This window comes from Platalea leucorodia (genome assembly GCF_965183815.1).
Source record: "Platalea leucorodia genome assembly, chromosome: 1".
In the NCBI taxonomy this organism is placed as follows: domain Eukaryota; kingdom Metazoa; phylum Chordata; class Aves; order Pelecaniformes; family Threskiornithidae; genus Platalea; species Platalea leucorodia.
This window is the reverse complement of record NC_138823.1, coordinates 82609276-82624054: the sequence shown is the minus strand read 5'-3', so window position 1 is coordinate 82624054 and position 14779 is coordinate 82609276. Positions and strand designations below refer to the sequence as shown.

Sequence of the window (14779 nt, the reverse complement as noted above, 5' to 3'; positions counted from 1 at the left end):
ATATGAAAATAGTTTGCATTATTATTGTAGTTTACGCTTTCATCTCCCTCCCCCCCCCCATTTTTGCAATTAACTTAAAGTTAGTAAGCCAACTATCTGCAATTGTCCTATGTATTTCAAAGCTCTGTTTTGATAGTAGGCATCAGGCCTGTCTGTTTTCTCTCTTTGTGCTTCCACAAAGTTCCACTTTGATTGTCAACAATTTTAGATAAAGGATAGGAGTAAAGTCTGTAAAAGGATTTTGTAATTCAGAATACTGTCATAATAGTAGTTTTCAACACTAGAATAAAGAGGCAACTCTTAAAATCCATATTATTAATGCCACAGAATGGTTTACAAAAGCTGGAAGCAATGTTTCTTTAAGGAGAGTAGCCTATCCATAAAAATTGCAGTTCTCTCATAAGACAAAACTTTTGTATGCTACTTTTCTCAAGCCGCTAATTATCAGAGAGGATGGAAATTGAAATTGCTACTGTGGATGGGAGGCGGACAAAAAGTTCTGTGTAACATTGCTAATCCCTCCTGCTGGGTTCCTGCGGTGCTCTTCATGAGTTATTTGATGGTTTTATTTACATCCTCTGTCAGAGGCAAATAGCTGCATGCAGTGCCAGGCATGGCTGGAAAATATGTTGCGTTTTTTCTGTCTTACAAAAGTCACCTAGTTCAAGACATGAGACTCTCAACCTATGAATTTCAGGTACACTATTTTAAATTGTTTATGTTTTTTTCTTGAAGGGGGAAAAACAACCCTCACTGAATATTTTGTGATGTAAGAGGAAATCACACTACTGCAATACTACAAATACTATAATATAGTAAATAATATAATAAAGTCAGGAATAGGGCAACAGTTTGGGTTTTGAACTTCAATCGGTTTTACACCATGGTTGAAATACTAGTTTTTCTTTAAGGCATGTTCTGCACTCCACTATGCATACGATAGTTTGAATATGAATCCCCCGTGCATGCTATTTATGTTCTGTATGAAATGGCTCCCAAACCTTGCTCCAAACCCGATGTTGCTTTGTCACCACCTCGTGGCGAAGCTGCTGTATAGTAGTTAAGTATAGGTATAGAGAAAGATGAAGTTTCTCCATGAAGTTTCTTTGGACATTTTTGACCAAAATTAGTCCCGACTTTTTTACAAAAATGAAGCTGCTCAGACCAAGTATCTAAAAATAGTGGTTAATCTCCATTATGTTCGGAAAGCTGCTTCCAAGTAATTGGTATGTCTGCAGTTCAGAAAAGAAGGGACATAACATTCCCATGTAGAATATAAATAGGTATCATGGATGTGGGAGAAGATGACTTATTCCTGGCTTAGATATAAGTATGTAAAAATTCACAAATTTAAATGTGGGCAGCAGTTGGACCAAAGTGTACAATTCAACATAAGCCCAAAATCCTCTTATCCTGTGTGTTTAGGAGAAATGAGAGCAAGAATTTATAATTGTAAGAAAAAGTGGCTTTAGACCTTGCTGAATTGGATGTCAGACATGTTGTCTGCAGTTTGGCTGAAATGTTGGTTAAAGATTTTAAGGAGAACTTAAGTTTGGTCTTCTTTTTGATGAGACATAGGATTTGAAATTCAGAGTTCGCTTTCTCCTTTTATCATAATTTGTAAAATAGAAGTGACATCTTTTGGGTTATACAACTGAAAATTTATAAATAGAGGGGTTTTTTTTGTTGGAAAATAAAGTGAAATAGACATTTTTATATATAGTTACTTATCATTTGCCTAGTTCTGTTATTAATATGTGACCAGATATCTGAGGTAATAATGTAATCCCAGCCTTTTCATTTGACATTATAATGTAATAAACAGTGTGGATTACATTATTTTACTTGCTATCATGATTCATTCATTGAAGCTGCTGCCTAATTTAGGCCACTTGACCCTTTTAATCAGCATCCCTTCAGTGCTATGTTAGTATACCTCGCATGCTGCCGTGTGAGAGGTCACTTCCCTTTCAGTGCAGTGTCAGCGTATAGCCCCAGCCCTACGAAGAGAAGCAAGTCAGAGCCTTATCTTTTAAGGAAAGATCAATATATCTCTTGTAGTCCAGTGCAATTATATACCTAACTTCCAAGTAAATAATTTCCAGAATTCAAATGTATTTTCCTTCAACCATTATCTCCCAGGGCTGTCTTAAGTAAACCAGTTGCTTTTGCTAGAAAGATCTGCAGTGCAGTTCTCGGTGCAAGGGAGGTGTGAACTCATGCCCATATGAAAACATTACTGTACACTTTCGCTTTATAGACCAAAAAAGCCTATTTTGGGTAGGGTTAAAGTTGCTATATAGGGATCCACATCTGTTTTGAAAAATGTTAGGTGTTAAGCAAATTAAAAAGCAGTACTCTAATTTTCAGCATGCAGCATCATGTCTGTCACTTATGGGAACAAAACTGCAAAGTAACACCTGAGCCAGGTGGACATCAGGGCTGTTGGACATGTGCATCGATATTGCCAGTGGCTCAGAAAAACACAAACAGATGTTCAAAAACTTCAAAATCTTCATGGCTTTCCTTATATCAGGAAATGAGAGACGTTAGCAAGTTAGTATCGTAAAACATGATGGTGCCTTATTAGTAAGAATGAACATTAAATCATAGCTAATAAAATACAGTACAGCAAAGGTAGGTTATGCGTGTGTCCTCAGTAGAAAAGGTAGACAAAAGCAACCTACTAACTAGCTTTCAACTGAGAAAAGTCCAAATGCTCATGATGGCCAATAAAAATGACGAAGCAATCTGTTGTTGAACAAGGATAATTTTAACATGGAAGTTTTTAATCACTGCAGGTATTTTTATAAGTGATGATAGGAATTTTTTTGTTAGTCTTATGTTCACTATAAAAAAAATAAAATTTCATATCTTGGTATATATTAAAGCAAATGTTTAAGTGTTACTTTTGAGCACCAAATTCATACAGGGTGAAGTTTAAATAGCAAAAATCTCATCAGTCACTTACTGATGCTTGGTAAAATTTAAGTTGTCCCAGGGAACTATCAGAGGGCATTGCATTCTGAATAACGAGAAGAACTGTTAACAGGGCCTTGTGGTGTTTTAGTAGCTAAATAGCAGAGTAATTATGTGGAAATAGGAGCTGGCAGTTTGATCAGACAGTCTATGTGTATGTCCTTATTGCTGCACACCAATGCTTATACATTCATTTTTTTCATAATGTAGTTTTTGATTTATCCTGTAATTTGATTCACCTGTGACAAAACTTTGCTGTTACTTTATTTGATATAAATATAAATATGTGCCAACGTATGCCTAATATGAAACAAAATATGTGGAAACAAGCACAAGTATCTGCAGCATAGCAGCAGCCATTCGATCACTGGAGGCTATAGCTTTACAACATGATTGGCTTGGAAGTTGATAAGGCTTAAAATGTTTTCAACCAGTTTCAACTTTCATATGAGCTATAACCACATTTGTTGGGTATTTTTGTTTGTTTTACTCAGCTGGAAAGTCATCAATTCCAGGCAAGATTACAGACCCAGAATAAATCAGTGCATTTCAGAAACACTGATGAATTTATTTGTATTTCTTCAAGAAATGTCCCACTTCAAGGAACAAAACCCTGGCAAGGTAAGCACTCCCAAGTAAGATTAACAATTTGGTGGCATAGATTTAAAAAACCAAACACCTGAAAAATAAAATACATGTTATGATACATTCAGTCTTGAGTTTCTCCTAAGTTCTTCCTGTGCAGAACACAACCAGGTCAGCAGTGAGCAAAGCTGCTCACAGTAAAGTTTACAGTAGTATAGTCCCTCCCCTTGCAGCTGCTGGAACCTCACCAGTCATTCAATGGAAAGGAAATTTAAAACATCACAATTTAATAAAACCTTGAAAAGGCAGGAAAAGTACACAGTTCCTAAACATACATGTTTTTTCCAGATAATTTTAGTTTTCAGAAATAGCTGCACAAGTATTATATGATAAAAAGAAATCCTTCCTAATTTATTGTGATAATTTTTCTTCTATACAGATAGAGTCGTTTGGGTTTTTTTTACTGGAAAGACTGAGCTGGAGAACCCAGTTCATGAAGAGGCAAGCAAGAGTATGGTTTCTTCTTTCCTATTAGGAAGAAGACTATTACGTAGTTCTAGCCAAAAGTGAAGCAGCTTTCTTCTCCAAAGTAAAATATAAATAATATAGAAGTATATCATGGCAATAGTAGATTTCATTTTTATACTTGTATTGCTAATCATAAAAATTCAAAAGGGGATTAGGAGGTTTTTTCCCCCTCTTTTGATCTCGGTGAACTTTGCCACAAAATCTTTCATGGAAACAGGCCCTTCAGAATTAGGAAATTGGAAGTATGTAGTACCACACTCAAATATTAGGAGTTTAGACTGAAAATACAGATGGGCAACAGGATGAAATACATTTCAAAGATGTATAAATTATACAAAAAGAAATTATGTGTTTAGGATAATAAAGTTATATTTAAAAGAAGTAGAGGTATATTGAGATAAGGAAATGCGGTATCAGTATACATAGTCCCTTAATTTTGTCCTGTAGTGACGTGACACAGTAACTGTGTGTTAAGATATATCTACTCCTGATTTAGAAAAGCTGATTTTGACAGCATGTTTTCCTTTCTTTTTCCTGACCTCATTCTCTGAGCCATGTCATTATTTTACTGTTACAATTACAAGCCAATTAGGCACTGCAGCTGTGCACAAAATTTCTTTGAATTAACTATTTTATTGCAATTTAACTCCAAAAGCAAATGGATTCTTTCTGTAAACTTTCAACAGATCAATTCTGTACTCAGCATTGTGTAGTTGTGAAAGATGCACTATGTGCCTCAGTTGCAGCAGAGGCTGAATCTCAAGTTTTATATTGAAAATTCAGCTCAGCCTTGTCATTATGGGGATGCTGGAGTAGCCAGCATGTGAGAGAAAACAGTTTCACGACGCAACACAACAGGGGAGAGAACTGTACTCATCAGGATTTTTTTGCTTTTGTAAGCATGCAGCAAGTGTGCATTGTAATACTTCAGTTAGCGATCTGGGGATTTTTCCTGCGTATCAACTGTTTAGCCTTTTTTTGTCTAATGAAGATGAAGTAATTTATAGTAATTTTAGCAACAACTATGAGCTTGTTAAACCTTTACACTAAATGAATAAAAATAGCATATTTTTGTAATAGAAGAGGGGGTACATCTTAATTAGCCAAAATGAACTTTGATGCTTATTTGCACAAGGAGTGTTAAAGTATTTCCTAATTTAAAAAAAAAAACCTTCCATTTTCTACTGCTTTCTAGATTTCATTTCACATGCAACATTTTTCTTTTGCAAAATGATCTAAATATTTAAACAGTGCAAGTGTTAATGGCCAATTTTAATGTTTTTCCCAGTTTTGCCTACTAGTCTGCAGTGTATGTACGTTTTTCACTGTCTTGGGAAGTTACATTCCTGGAGTTGTCCTCTCCTATGTCCTGTGTAAGTATATTCTCTTTTTCAATCATAATTTATGTATGTGGTTTGTTCATTATTTGGTCTCTGTATAGGAAGTATTTTTTGTATTTATGTATATACACACACGCCTATACATACACATATATACATATAGATGTAGGTTCTGACAAGTGCTTTTTGTCACATGAAAGTCAGCTTACAAGTTTTTTCAGCTTGTTGATTCTGGCACAACGTTGCATGGTCGTGTTTCTTAGGTAGAGATATAAAAATCAGACTAAATCAAGATAATGAAAAATGTTATAGTGATCGTAAATTGTGCCTTACTGGAAGTAAAAAAGGTGTCAGTTGATAGGAATACTGTGGTATTTTCTGCGACGAGTAGTAATAGCTCCTAGACACTGGATTTGACGTTAACAGTTTGTCTGACATGGGTATTTCACAGTGCTTTTTCATGTAAAACTAATTGCATTATGTAAAATCAGTAGTTATCTTACACAAATGCATTGTTTAATCTTTATTGAGTAGCTTCTTATGAAGCAATATTTCAATACAATTTTTCTCTCTGTCTTCATTTTTATCACAGTATTGTGTGCCTTTTTATGTCCCTTCCTTAAGTGCAATGAATTTGGACAGAAAGTGTGCAACAAAATTAAGACTGTTCTGATGAAACTAGATTTTGGAATAGTGGAATATATCAACCAGAAGAAAAAAGAGAGATCTGGTGAGTAATTAAGTATAGTCCCAAGTAATGTATTTCTGTATGCAGAGAAAATTTTATTCACCTTGCAGACAGTTTGGTTGTCTTGTGAAGCCAATTGTAAAGGTATGTCTTGCTTTGAACCTGGCTACTGTTCTTGGCTTTATAAGGAGTGATAAAGTATGTCAGATGTCTGGGTATGGTAAAAAAAAAATTATTTCATGCAAGGAAACAAGGCAAGACTGGTGGTTCTCTTCATACTTGATTAGATGTACTGCTTGTAGGTTTTCAGAAAAAACTACTAGCTGTAAAGTATGCAATGCTTATCTCTGTTTAAATAAGGCAAACTTATTCAGGAGAGAGACTCACTCAAGAACACAAAATGAGCACATAACAGAATTTTCAGTAAGAGACTGAACTGTGTTCCAGTATCTAAATCCACCTTGTTTTCACTCCCAACAGCAACAAGAATTTGTTTGTTTCCCCAAATACTCAATAAGCATTTAAGAATTGCAGTAGGATAGTAGCTACAAATTAATCAAAGTTTTTAGTTAGAAAGGGGAGAAATCAGTTTAAAACAAAATCTCACCTATCTCACCTGAAATCTTTATAACATTAGAAACTTTTAGATTTTAAGTAATAAAGCTATTTCAAGAAAAATATTTATATGAGCAAGGTTATCTTTAGCTTACTTTTTGTGTATGCTACAGTTTTGGTAATTAATCCTTTGTAGTGCAGTCACATTACTTGCAGTTAGCCTACCCTTTTTAGTTGGTGTTACATCAGTAGATTTCATATCTGCTTTAAAACATGCATTTCTTGTTACCCTTCATCACACAATGTGCTGTTCCTAGACGCAATGAGAGGAACCACCTGCCTTTTCCCCTTCTCTTATATATAATGCAGTAGTTGTTGGAAATAAGGAATAATGCATTGAAAAATTTCTTTCATGTATTATTCCACCTTGTTCTACTTTTAAGTGAAACTGGCAGAGAGGTGAGACTATTGTTTCATGAATTTCATAAGCCGGCACTGGGAGAATGGTTGAGGTTAGATTCGTTCTTTCCTGCCTCTCACCCTCCGGTTTAATGTGACCCAGACAAGTTCCCTACCGTGCTTCACCACTTGGGTTCACCACATGGGTTCACAAACCCTTGTACTGGCACGAGAGAGGAAATAGCAAGTGGCAAACATAGACAACCAAGAATAATATGACTGTGTTTTTCAGCTTATATTGGTTTAAAATATTCATGAGACTATTCTCAGCCAGAGAGAGAAGAGGAGGCGAAATTTTTGTCTCCGTTCATCTGTTAGGAGCAGCATTCTGCCAGACTTCAGAGGATGCTCTGTATGCATATTTGCATATAAATGTTGTGAATGCAGGGGAACTGGGTGCAAAGAAGAAGAAAGGTTTTGTGAATGAAGATTACACACAATTATCCAGAAAATTGCATGTTCTGATGTAAAAGTAATGTGCTGCGGTAACTACACTGCCTGTTTTAACAGTATGTTACAACTGTGCACTGTACCAGCAGTGTAGTTTAAAAGACTGATATATATTGCCAGGGAATGTTATATTATGGTGAGCGACAGAGACTTCTGAAACTAAGTAAATAAACATGTTGGAATGTATTTCAGAGCAACAGTCTCTCTCCCGCTTTGGCTGCTGCATGATATATTTTGATAAATATCAAGCCTCTCAACCAGCCTTTTTTCCCTCACCTCAGTAGCACATTACGTAAATGATGCACTGCGTCAACAGGTGGAAGTTTACTACGCAAGCTGTGTGACAGGGAACGCACACTGAACCTCAAAGTCCGTTGTCATGAGTAGGATAAAAAATATTTTTTTTTCTTTCAGAAACAGCAAAAACAAAACCCACAGAAGATGACAGTGAATTAGACATATCAGCCCTGTGTCCTAAGGTGACTTTTTTTCAGTCAGCCCTATCTTGCTTTTAAAATCTATATAGATAATGGGGAGTATCTAGACTACCGTCTCTCTTTTCTGTGGAAGATTTTAACCTGCCCAGGAGCCTGTGTTCTGAACTGAGCAGTACGCTTTAAAAGTGATTCATAGTCTCCATCTTTAGCCTTATACTAATTAACTTACTGCATTTGTGACTTTTGACCTTCAAGGTAATGGTTTCTTTGGCCTACTAAAATAAGAATGTGTTTATTTTGTATTGGCTGTGGAATGATTAAACTAGAATTTAATAGCAAAGGCAGCTATTTTTATTTGCAACAGAGAAATTGCAGCTAATTTTTATCAAATTAAAATATAAAAGGGAAATGTCTGTAGAAAACCTATGTAATTTGTCAGATACTTGTGTAATCACTTGTCTGATCATTTTTAATGATAGTGTAAATCAGTACATTATCTATAAATCTCTTTCTAGATATGTATGAGAACATTCTAATGTCTCCTTTCTTTCTTAATATTCTAAATAATTGTATGGCAAAGGATTTTCCATTCTAATCAGAACACTGGTTGATAGAAAAGAAATCAGTTTTCTAGGAATTCTTATGCAGTATTTGATCAGTAGTGTATAGAGCCTGACTTTGACGGTGATTGCTTTGAAGGTGTTTTTGTATTCTGAAAAAAAAATAAACTTACTTACATCCCATGGGATAAAAATTTGTAGCTGACATAATTGAATATTGTTGGATAAATTGGTAAAGGATAATGATTTTTTTATTTAGCTAATTTTTGACTGTCTTATAGATAGTGGGGTTTTTTTTGATCCAAGTTTATCCATTTCTTTACATTTATGCATATTTTGTATTTGCAGGCTCATTCTGCTTTCGTTACAGTAGGATATTACTTTCAGAATGAATAATTGGAATTTTCTATGTGTCTTCAGTATAATACAGCTTTCAGTTATTGCAAAGAGGGATTCTTCAATTCTAAGTATTGTATACTATTATTTTCATGTTTCTGCAATGAAAGCTTAAATAGGAGATGATTTATATTGCTATGACATGCAAGAGGCTTCTTTTTCAGTATCTAAGCATTGGCTTCCTGTAGTGTGATTTTTCTGAGTATAAGAATACCACATTTGGGACTTTTTTATGTTTAGGTTAGTCCTGCAGTTGTTGCCAAAGAGCTGTCAGTGTCTGACACAGATGTATCAGAAGTATCTTGGACCGATAATGGGACCTTTAACTTATCCGAAGGGTATTCTCCACAGACAGACACATCTGATGGTATGTAATGGCTTCATCTATTTCATCGATGAATTGCAGTCATGTAAGTTACCTGAAAATGATTAGAGAATTTGAGGACAAAAGTTTTTTGGATTAGGTTTTTTCCCCGCTACAACAAATTAAAAATTAATTCCAGTGTTTTATATAATTTTGAATACATCTTGTGTAAGAGCTGTCCTCATCTTATAAATAATAAAATACCTCAGTAAGTGTCTAAATAAATAAGTAGTGGTGGGTAAAACCGACACATTCAGTAAGTGCCAGATTTAGCTCTCTCTTGCACCAAACCTTTTAAGCAAGTAAACCTTTTAAGTTAGTACCAACACTTTGGTGGAGCTACACAAATAAAAGCTGAGGAAGAAAAGTGAATACTTTGAATTGCTAAGCAGCCAATTAAAGAAAGTATTATTAGGTTTTGGTTACTATAATGCTGATGAAGACAGCCAGCAATAAGCCTAAATGAGATGTGAAGACTAAGACTAGGAAAAGACCCTCAAGCACTTGTCTTGATCTTAACCAGATGTTTAAGTTCTTACTTTTTACAGGCCAAGGTTTCAGTTAGCACTTTTCCTGAATAAAGATTAAGGACAACAGTAGTTTGGTGTAATCTTATCTGTGGATTTGTTGCTCTGCTCGTCTTGCATTTCTCCTCTTCTAGGAAAAGTCTGCTGTAAATGAAAAGTAGGGTGATATTACTTAACGACATTATACAGGCCAAATTAATAATTTTAATTATTTTGTTAATATTTCAAGTTGTAAATAGACAGCATTGTACAATCACAGACTCGTAAGTTGGAATGAACCACTGTCATTCATCTCATCTAACGTCCTATTCAAAGCAGGTTCAACTTGATCAAGTTGCTCAGGGCTGTGACCAGTTGAATTTTGAGCATCTCCAATGGTAGAGGTTCAGCAACCTCCCTGGACAGCTGTTTTCAATATTTCATCACCCTCATGATGAAAAAGTTTTTTTCTTGTAGCGAGTCAAAATTTCCCACGTTCCAGCTTGTGTCGATTTACTGTCATCCTTCCACTGTGCACCTTTAGGAAGAGTCAGGCCCCATCTTCCCTATACCTTCCCATTAGGTAAAGACAACTGTGTGATCCCTGCTTTGCCACCTTTTCTTAAGGCCGAACAAATTCCATTCTCAGCATCTCCTCATATGTCGTGTTCTCCAGCTCCCTAATAATCATGCTGACCCTCCTCCAGGGGACTCATTCCAGTCTTTCATTGTCTGTCTTGTACTGGAGAGGTCAAAACTGGACGAAGTACTCCAAATGCGTGCTCTCAGGTGCTGAATAGAGGGGGAAGATCCCTTCCATTGACTATCTGACTTCATTTTTGCTAGTATAGCTCAGTATGTGGTTGGCCTTCCTTGCTGCAAGGATATACCACTGACTTGCTGTCACAGCTCTTTTTCTTGAAAGCTGCTTTCAGTCTGGTTGCCCCCAACCTGTACTGCTGCACAGCTTATTCCAGATGCAGGACTCCACATTTGCTTTTGGTGAATGTCATGATGTTCCTTTTCAGCCTGTTCATTTCTCCAGCCTGTTGAGGTCCCTCCGAGGGTGCCCTGCCCTCCAGAATGTCAAATACACCTGCCCCACAGCAGTTCCTTTCTGCCCATGAACTGGCTGAGAGTGCCATCCTATCATCCAAGTCATTAATAAAAACACTGAACAGTGTTGGCTTCAGTACCTTGAGAGACACCACTAATAAGTGGCCTCCAGTGGGACCTGGTATCACTGATCACTGCCCTTTGAGCCTGGCAGTCCGGCCAGTGGTCCACCCACCTTACAGTTCACTTACCCAGTTTGCTCACAAGTTTGCCTGTAAGGAAAATGTGGGAAACTGCATTAAAGGCCTTGCTAAGTGAAAAATAAACATCCACTGTTCTCCCCCCACGGAGCATTTCAGCCAATGGGATACACACACACAAGTGCAAGACCAGATGGGATGCATCCGAGGAGTGGCTCATCTCCTCTCAAAGCTCCGTGCATTTGAGCCACCACTCTGCATACAGCACAGCCCTTCCTCCTCACCTTCCCAGCCTGTTTTTCCTAAAGAAAATGGAGAAAATGACGTACCAGACATTTTTAGGATTCATTTCCTTAGCCCTTATGAATGCGCCTGTTGCTTGTTTTCATAGAAAGTAAGTTCAAACTGATTATTTTTTTGCCTTCTCGTTCAAATACTAGATCAAAATATTCCCTTATGCTCATTTAGGTCTCTCCCACAGGCCATGTACTGTGGTCAATATATTTTACACATTTATAGTAACAAATATCATGCCATTAACGCAGTCATTAAAATCTAATCTTTTATTTGTTTACATTCTGCTTTTTATCCCCTTGAAAATGTGAAACTATCCTAGTCATCTGTAGAGTTTCCATTTTCTGTTTTCTATTTAATAAAAGCATTGGTCAAGAAAGGAAAAAGTTACAGATTAAGTCTTTACATTGGTTTTGTATCTTTATTTAAACATGTAAACATTCTTTTTTTTGTTCTACAAGTGTTTTGAAAGCTTATAATACATTCATATGCACTTATGTATTTGTAATTCATATATATTGTGAAGAAAAATGTTTAAAGACCTGTTGTGACATTATAAATTTAAGGACTTCATGTGGCTGGTGTATTTAGAACTGGCTGTGCTGAAGATGTACATGGTTTGTTTCATATACAGCTAGATACCATTTTAAAAAGATACTATCCTCAAATAACTCTCTGAATTAGGTTGATACCGGGTGACTTGTGGTAGTAGGTTTACGACCTCAAAACCATTTTATTTTAGACGTCACACAAAGCTCCTCTGCATTAATGCTACAGAAGACTACTACACTATGGATTAGTAAATGTGTTTAAAGGAAAACTTACTAATTGCGTTTTTACATTTGGCTGTTTTTTTGGGAAGCCTTTTGTGTTTGCTAACACTGTTTCCTTCTCTTTATCCTGCAATAGATTTTGACCGACCTAGTGATCATGAAGAAGCTTTTGCTAGAGATCTTTCAGAATTTCCTTCTTTAGAAAATGGTGCCGGAACAAACGACGACGATGACTCAAGCATCGGTATGCCCATCCAGCAAAAACGAAAAAAAGAGCAAACGTGTCTCAAGGTGGATCATGCTTCCAGACAGAGTAAAGAGAGACCGTCCACTGCAGGGCTCTCCTTGCCTTTGACCAGTGACCAAACCTTTAATTTAATGAGTGGAATTGCTGGGGATGTCATCGCAGCTGCGGTGTCCGCTGCCATCAAAGACCAGTTGCAGTCCGCACAGCAGGCTCCCTCACATGCAGTGCCCAGTTTGAGCGAGGAGACAGACACGGAGGAAGCTGATGATTTTGAACTGCTTGACCAGTCTGAGCTTGAGCAGATTGAGAAAGAATTGGGACTTTCACAAGGCCAAGAAGCAGAATCCCAGGAAAAGAAAAAATCTTCAGGATTCCTTTCAAATCTGCTTGGAAGTCATTAACCTGGAAATTGCAGCTGGTAACATAGAAGAAATGAAATATAAAACACACACAAAAAAATCAAATGCAAAAAAAAAAAAAAAAAGGAAAATTCTGAGCTGTAAGCTTTAACTATCCCTTTAGATGTGTTGTAATAATTTCCCTTATGCAGAGTGAATTAACTGGATAAATATCAGCTGATACTGATAGTTTTAATGTTTCTGGTAGTTATACCTCAGTGTAATAGCATGGAAATGAATTATCTATCCACTGTTTGGTTGCAGATGCGTGTTGGAGGTCAGTTGTTCAACAGAGTTGGGGGAGAGGGTTTTTTTATCTTTTTGCCAACCATGTATTTTGGGGTCCTGAGCCAAATTTTCAACATCGGCAGTTTATTAATTCTTGGTTGCCGACCATGTAATAAAATTCATGATTCACACAGTGAGGGTAAGTTATCAGAGGATTGCAATGAGATTAACTAAATCTCACCTCCTTCAATCATACCGAAAAGTGTGAATCCCCGCAGTTAGCATTATGTATAGTGTATCTACTATATATGAAACACATTAACCAGCACAATTCTAGTTTAAATACGTGTGCAACACTATCAAAGAACTTGATTTCATACTTAAAACCTTTGAATTATTTTGGATAGGGTGATGCATTTCCAAGTTTTTTGCTGTTTTAGGCTTGTAGAGTTGTAAAGTGGCATGCTATTTGACTGACCACCTGCTGTGTTCCTTGATAGAGTCTGGTCCTTGGCAATATTGCCCGTGTAAAGTCAGCCAACACATTTTTATATTTAAGAGTTAATATCATGTAAACCGAAAAACCTTTTGGGGAGCAGGTGAGGGTAGTTATTGTTTGGAATAGAGATTAGAGTTAAAAAACAAAAAAAAAAAAAAAAAAAAAAGAAAAGAAAAGAAAAGGCTTTTTTAGGTGCCACTTCCTTAATTCAAGATTCTACGGGTTTTGTTTTTTAATTTTTCCCAGGACAGCTGCCATCACTTGCAACAAAAGTTGAGTTGCAAGTTGAATCTTTTAAGATATTTAAAAGTATTCGGTGAGGTCATTTGCTGTAGAAGACACTCAGAATCTTCTTCTTGGCATGTAATTTAAAACAAAAAAGAATGCGTTTGAATTATTTGCCAGTTTAAACTCCGCACATGCTCAGTGAGTGGCATGGGATCTTAAGCAGGTAACTTATTGAACTTTTTCTAGGGCTTTTTTGTTCACCTGTGACAAAATTGAGTTGTAATACTAAGCAATAGTAATCAAAGAAATAGGAAGAAGTAAAGCTAGTTTTTTTCATGTGATGTAAACTGTTAGCAAAGTTGAGGGACCATGTCAGCTGCTACCACTACTCATGATTTTCCATTTGCTGGCATTTGAAGAGGCGAATACTGTCATCTAGGACCCTCAAAAAGTACAGCAACAGATTATAAAAATCTTCCACTAACATATATGTGTAGGTAAACCTGTGTTTAAAGTTAACTCCATTTTAATTTGTTTTTCTTTCTGAGGTGAAAAAATAGGCAGATGGCCAAAAAGAGTGTAGCAAAAGGAAAGATGCTGAGCATTTTTGACACTGGCTTTATCGTTGCTTGTGCTTTTGTGTCTGTAATGCATATTGACTGTGTTTGCTGTCCTTTACCAGTTAAAAAGTGAGCCTGTGCCTTTCTTACCAAATGCATTACGAAGTAAGTGGATGCTGGATATAGATCCCACAAGATGCAGCTTTTGAAATTATAACATCTTAACATTAAAAGCGAGTTTCTGGAAATGATTAAAAAACCACGACCACATCACTTCCACAGCGTTGGTTGTTAAGTTTCCTTTTTAGCTTCCCCCAGCACGTCCTTCCCATTTGAAAAAATAAAAGAAGCTTTTGCTGGGAAATCAGTCAGTTTAAAGGCCATTTAAATTTCTCAGATGAGTTAAAAACCTCGTTTCCTTGCTGCATGTTTAGGACAATCTATATAGT

At 36.3% G+C, this 14779-nt stretch overlaps 1 protein-coding gene across 2 annotated transcripts in view; it reads left to right on the top strand.

The window, feature by feature from the left end:
• Positions 1–14779, top strand: part of RETREG1 (reticulophagy regulator 1) — a 69478-nt gene extending 54699 nt beyond the window's left edge. For both annotated transcript variants that reach the window (XM_082309458.1, XM_082309459.1), the window contains 6 exons: positions 3474–3600; positions 5381–5465; positions 6025–6162; positions 7999–8063; positions 9218–9344; positions 12307–14779. In XM_082309458.1, coding sequence (XP_082165584.1) covers positions 3474–3600; positions 5381–5465; positions 6025–6162; positions 7999–8063; positions 9218–9344; positions 12307–12818 — 1054 coding nt within the window. In that variant the 3' untranslated portion in view covers positions 12819–14779. The remainder of the gene's footprint in view (positions 1–3473; positions 3601–5380; positions 5466–6024; positions 6163–7998; positions 8064–9217; positions 9345–12306) is intronic.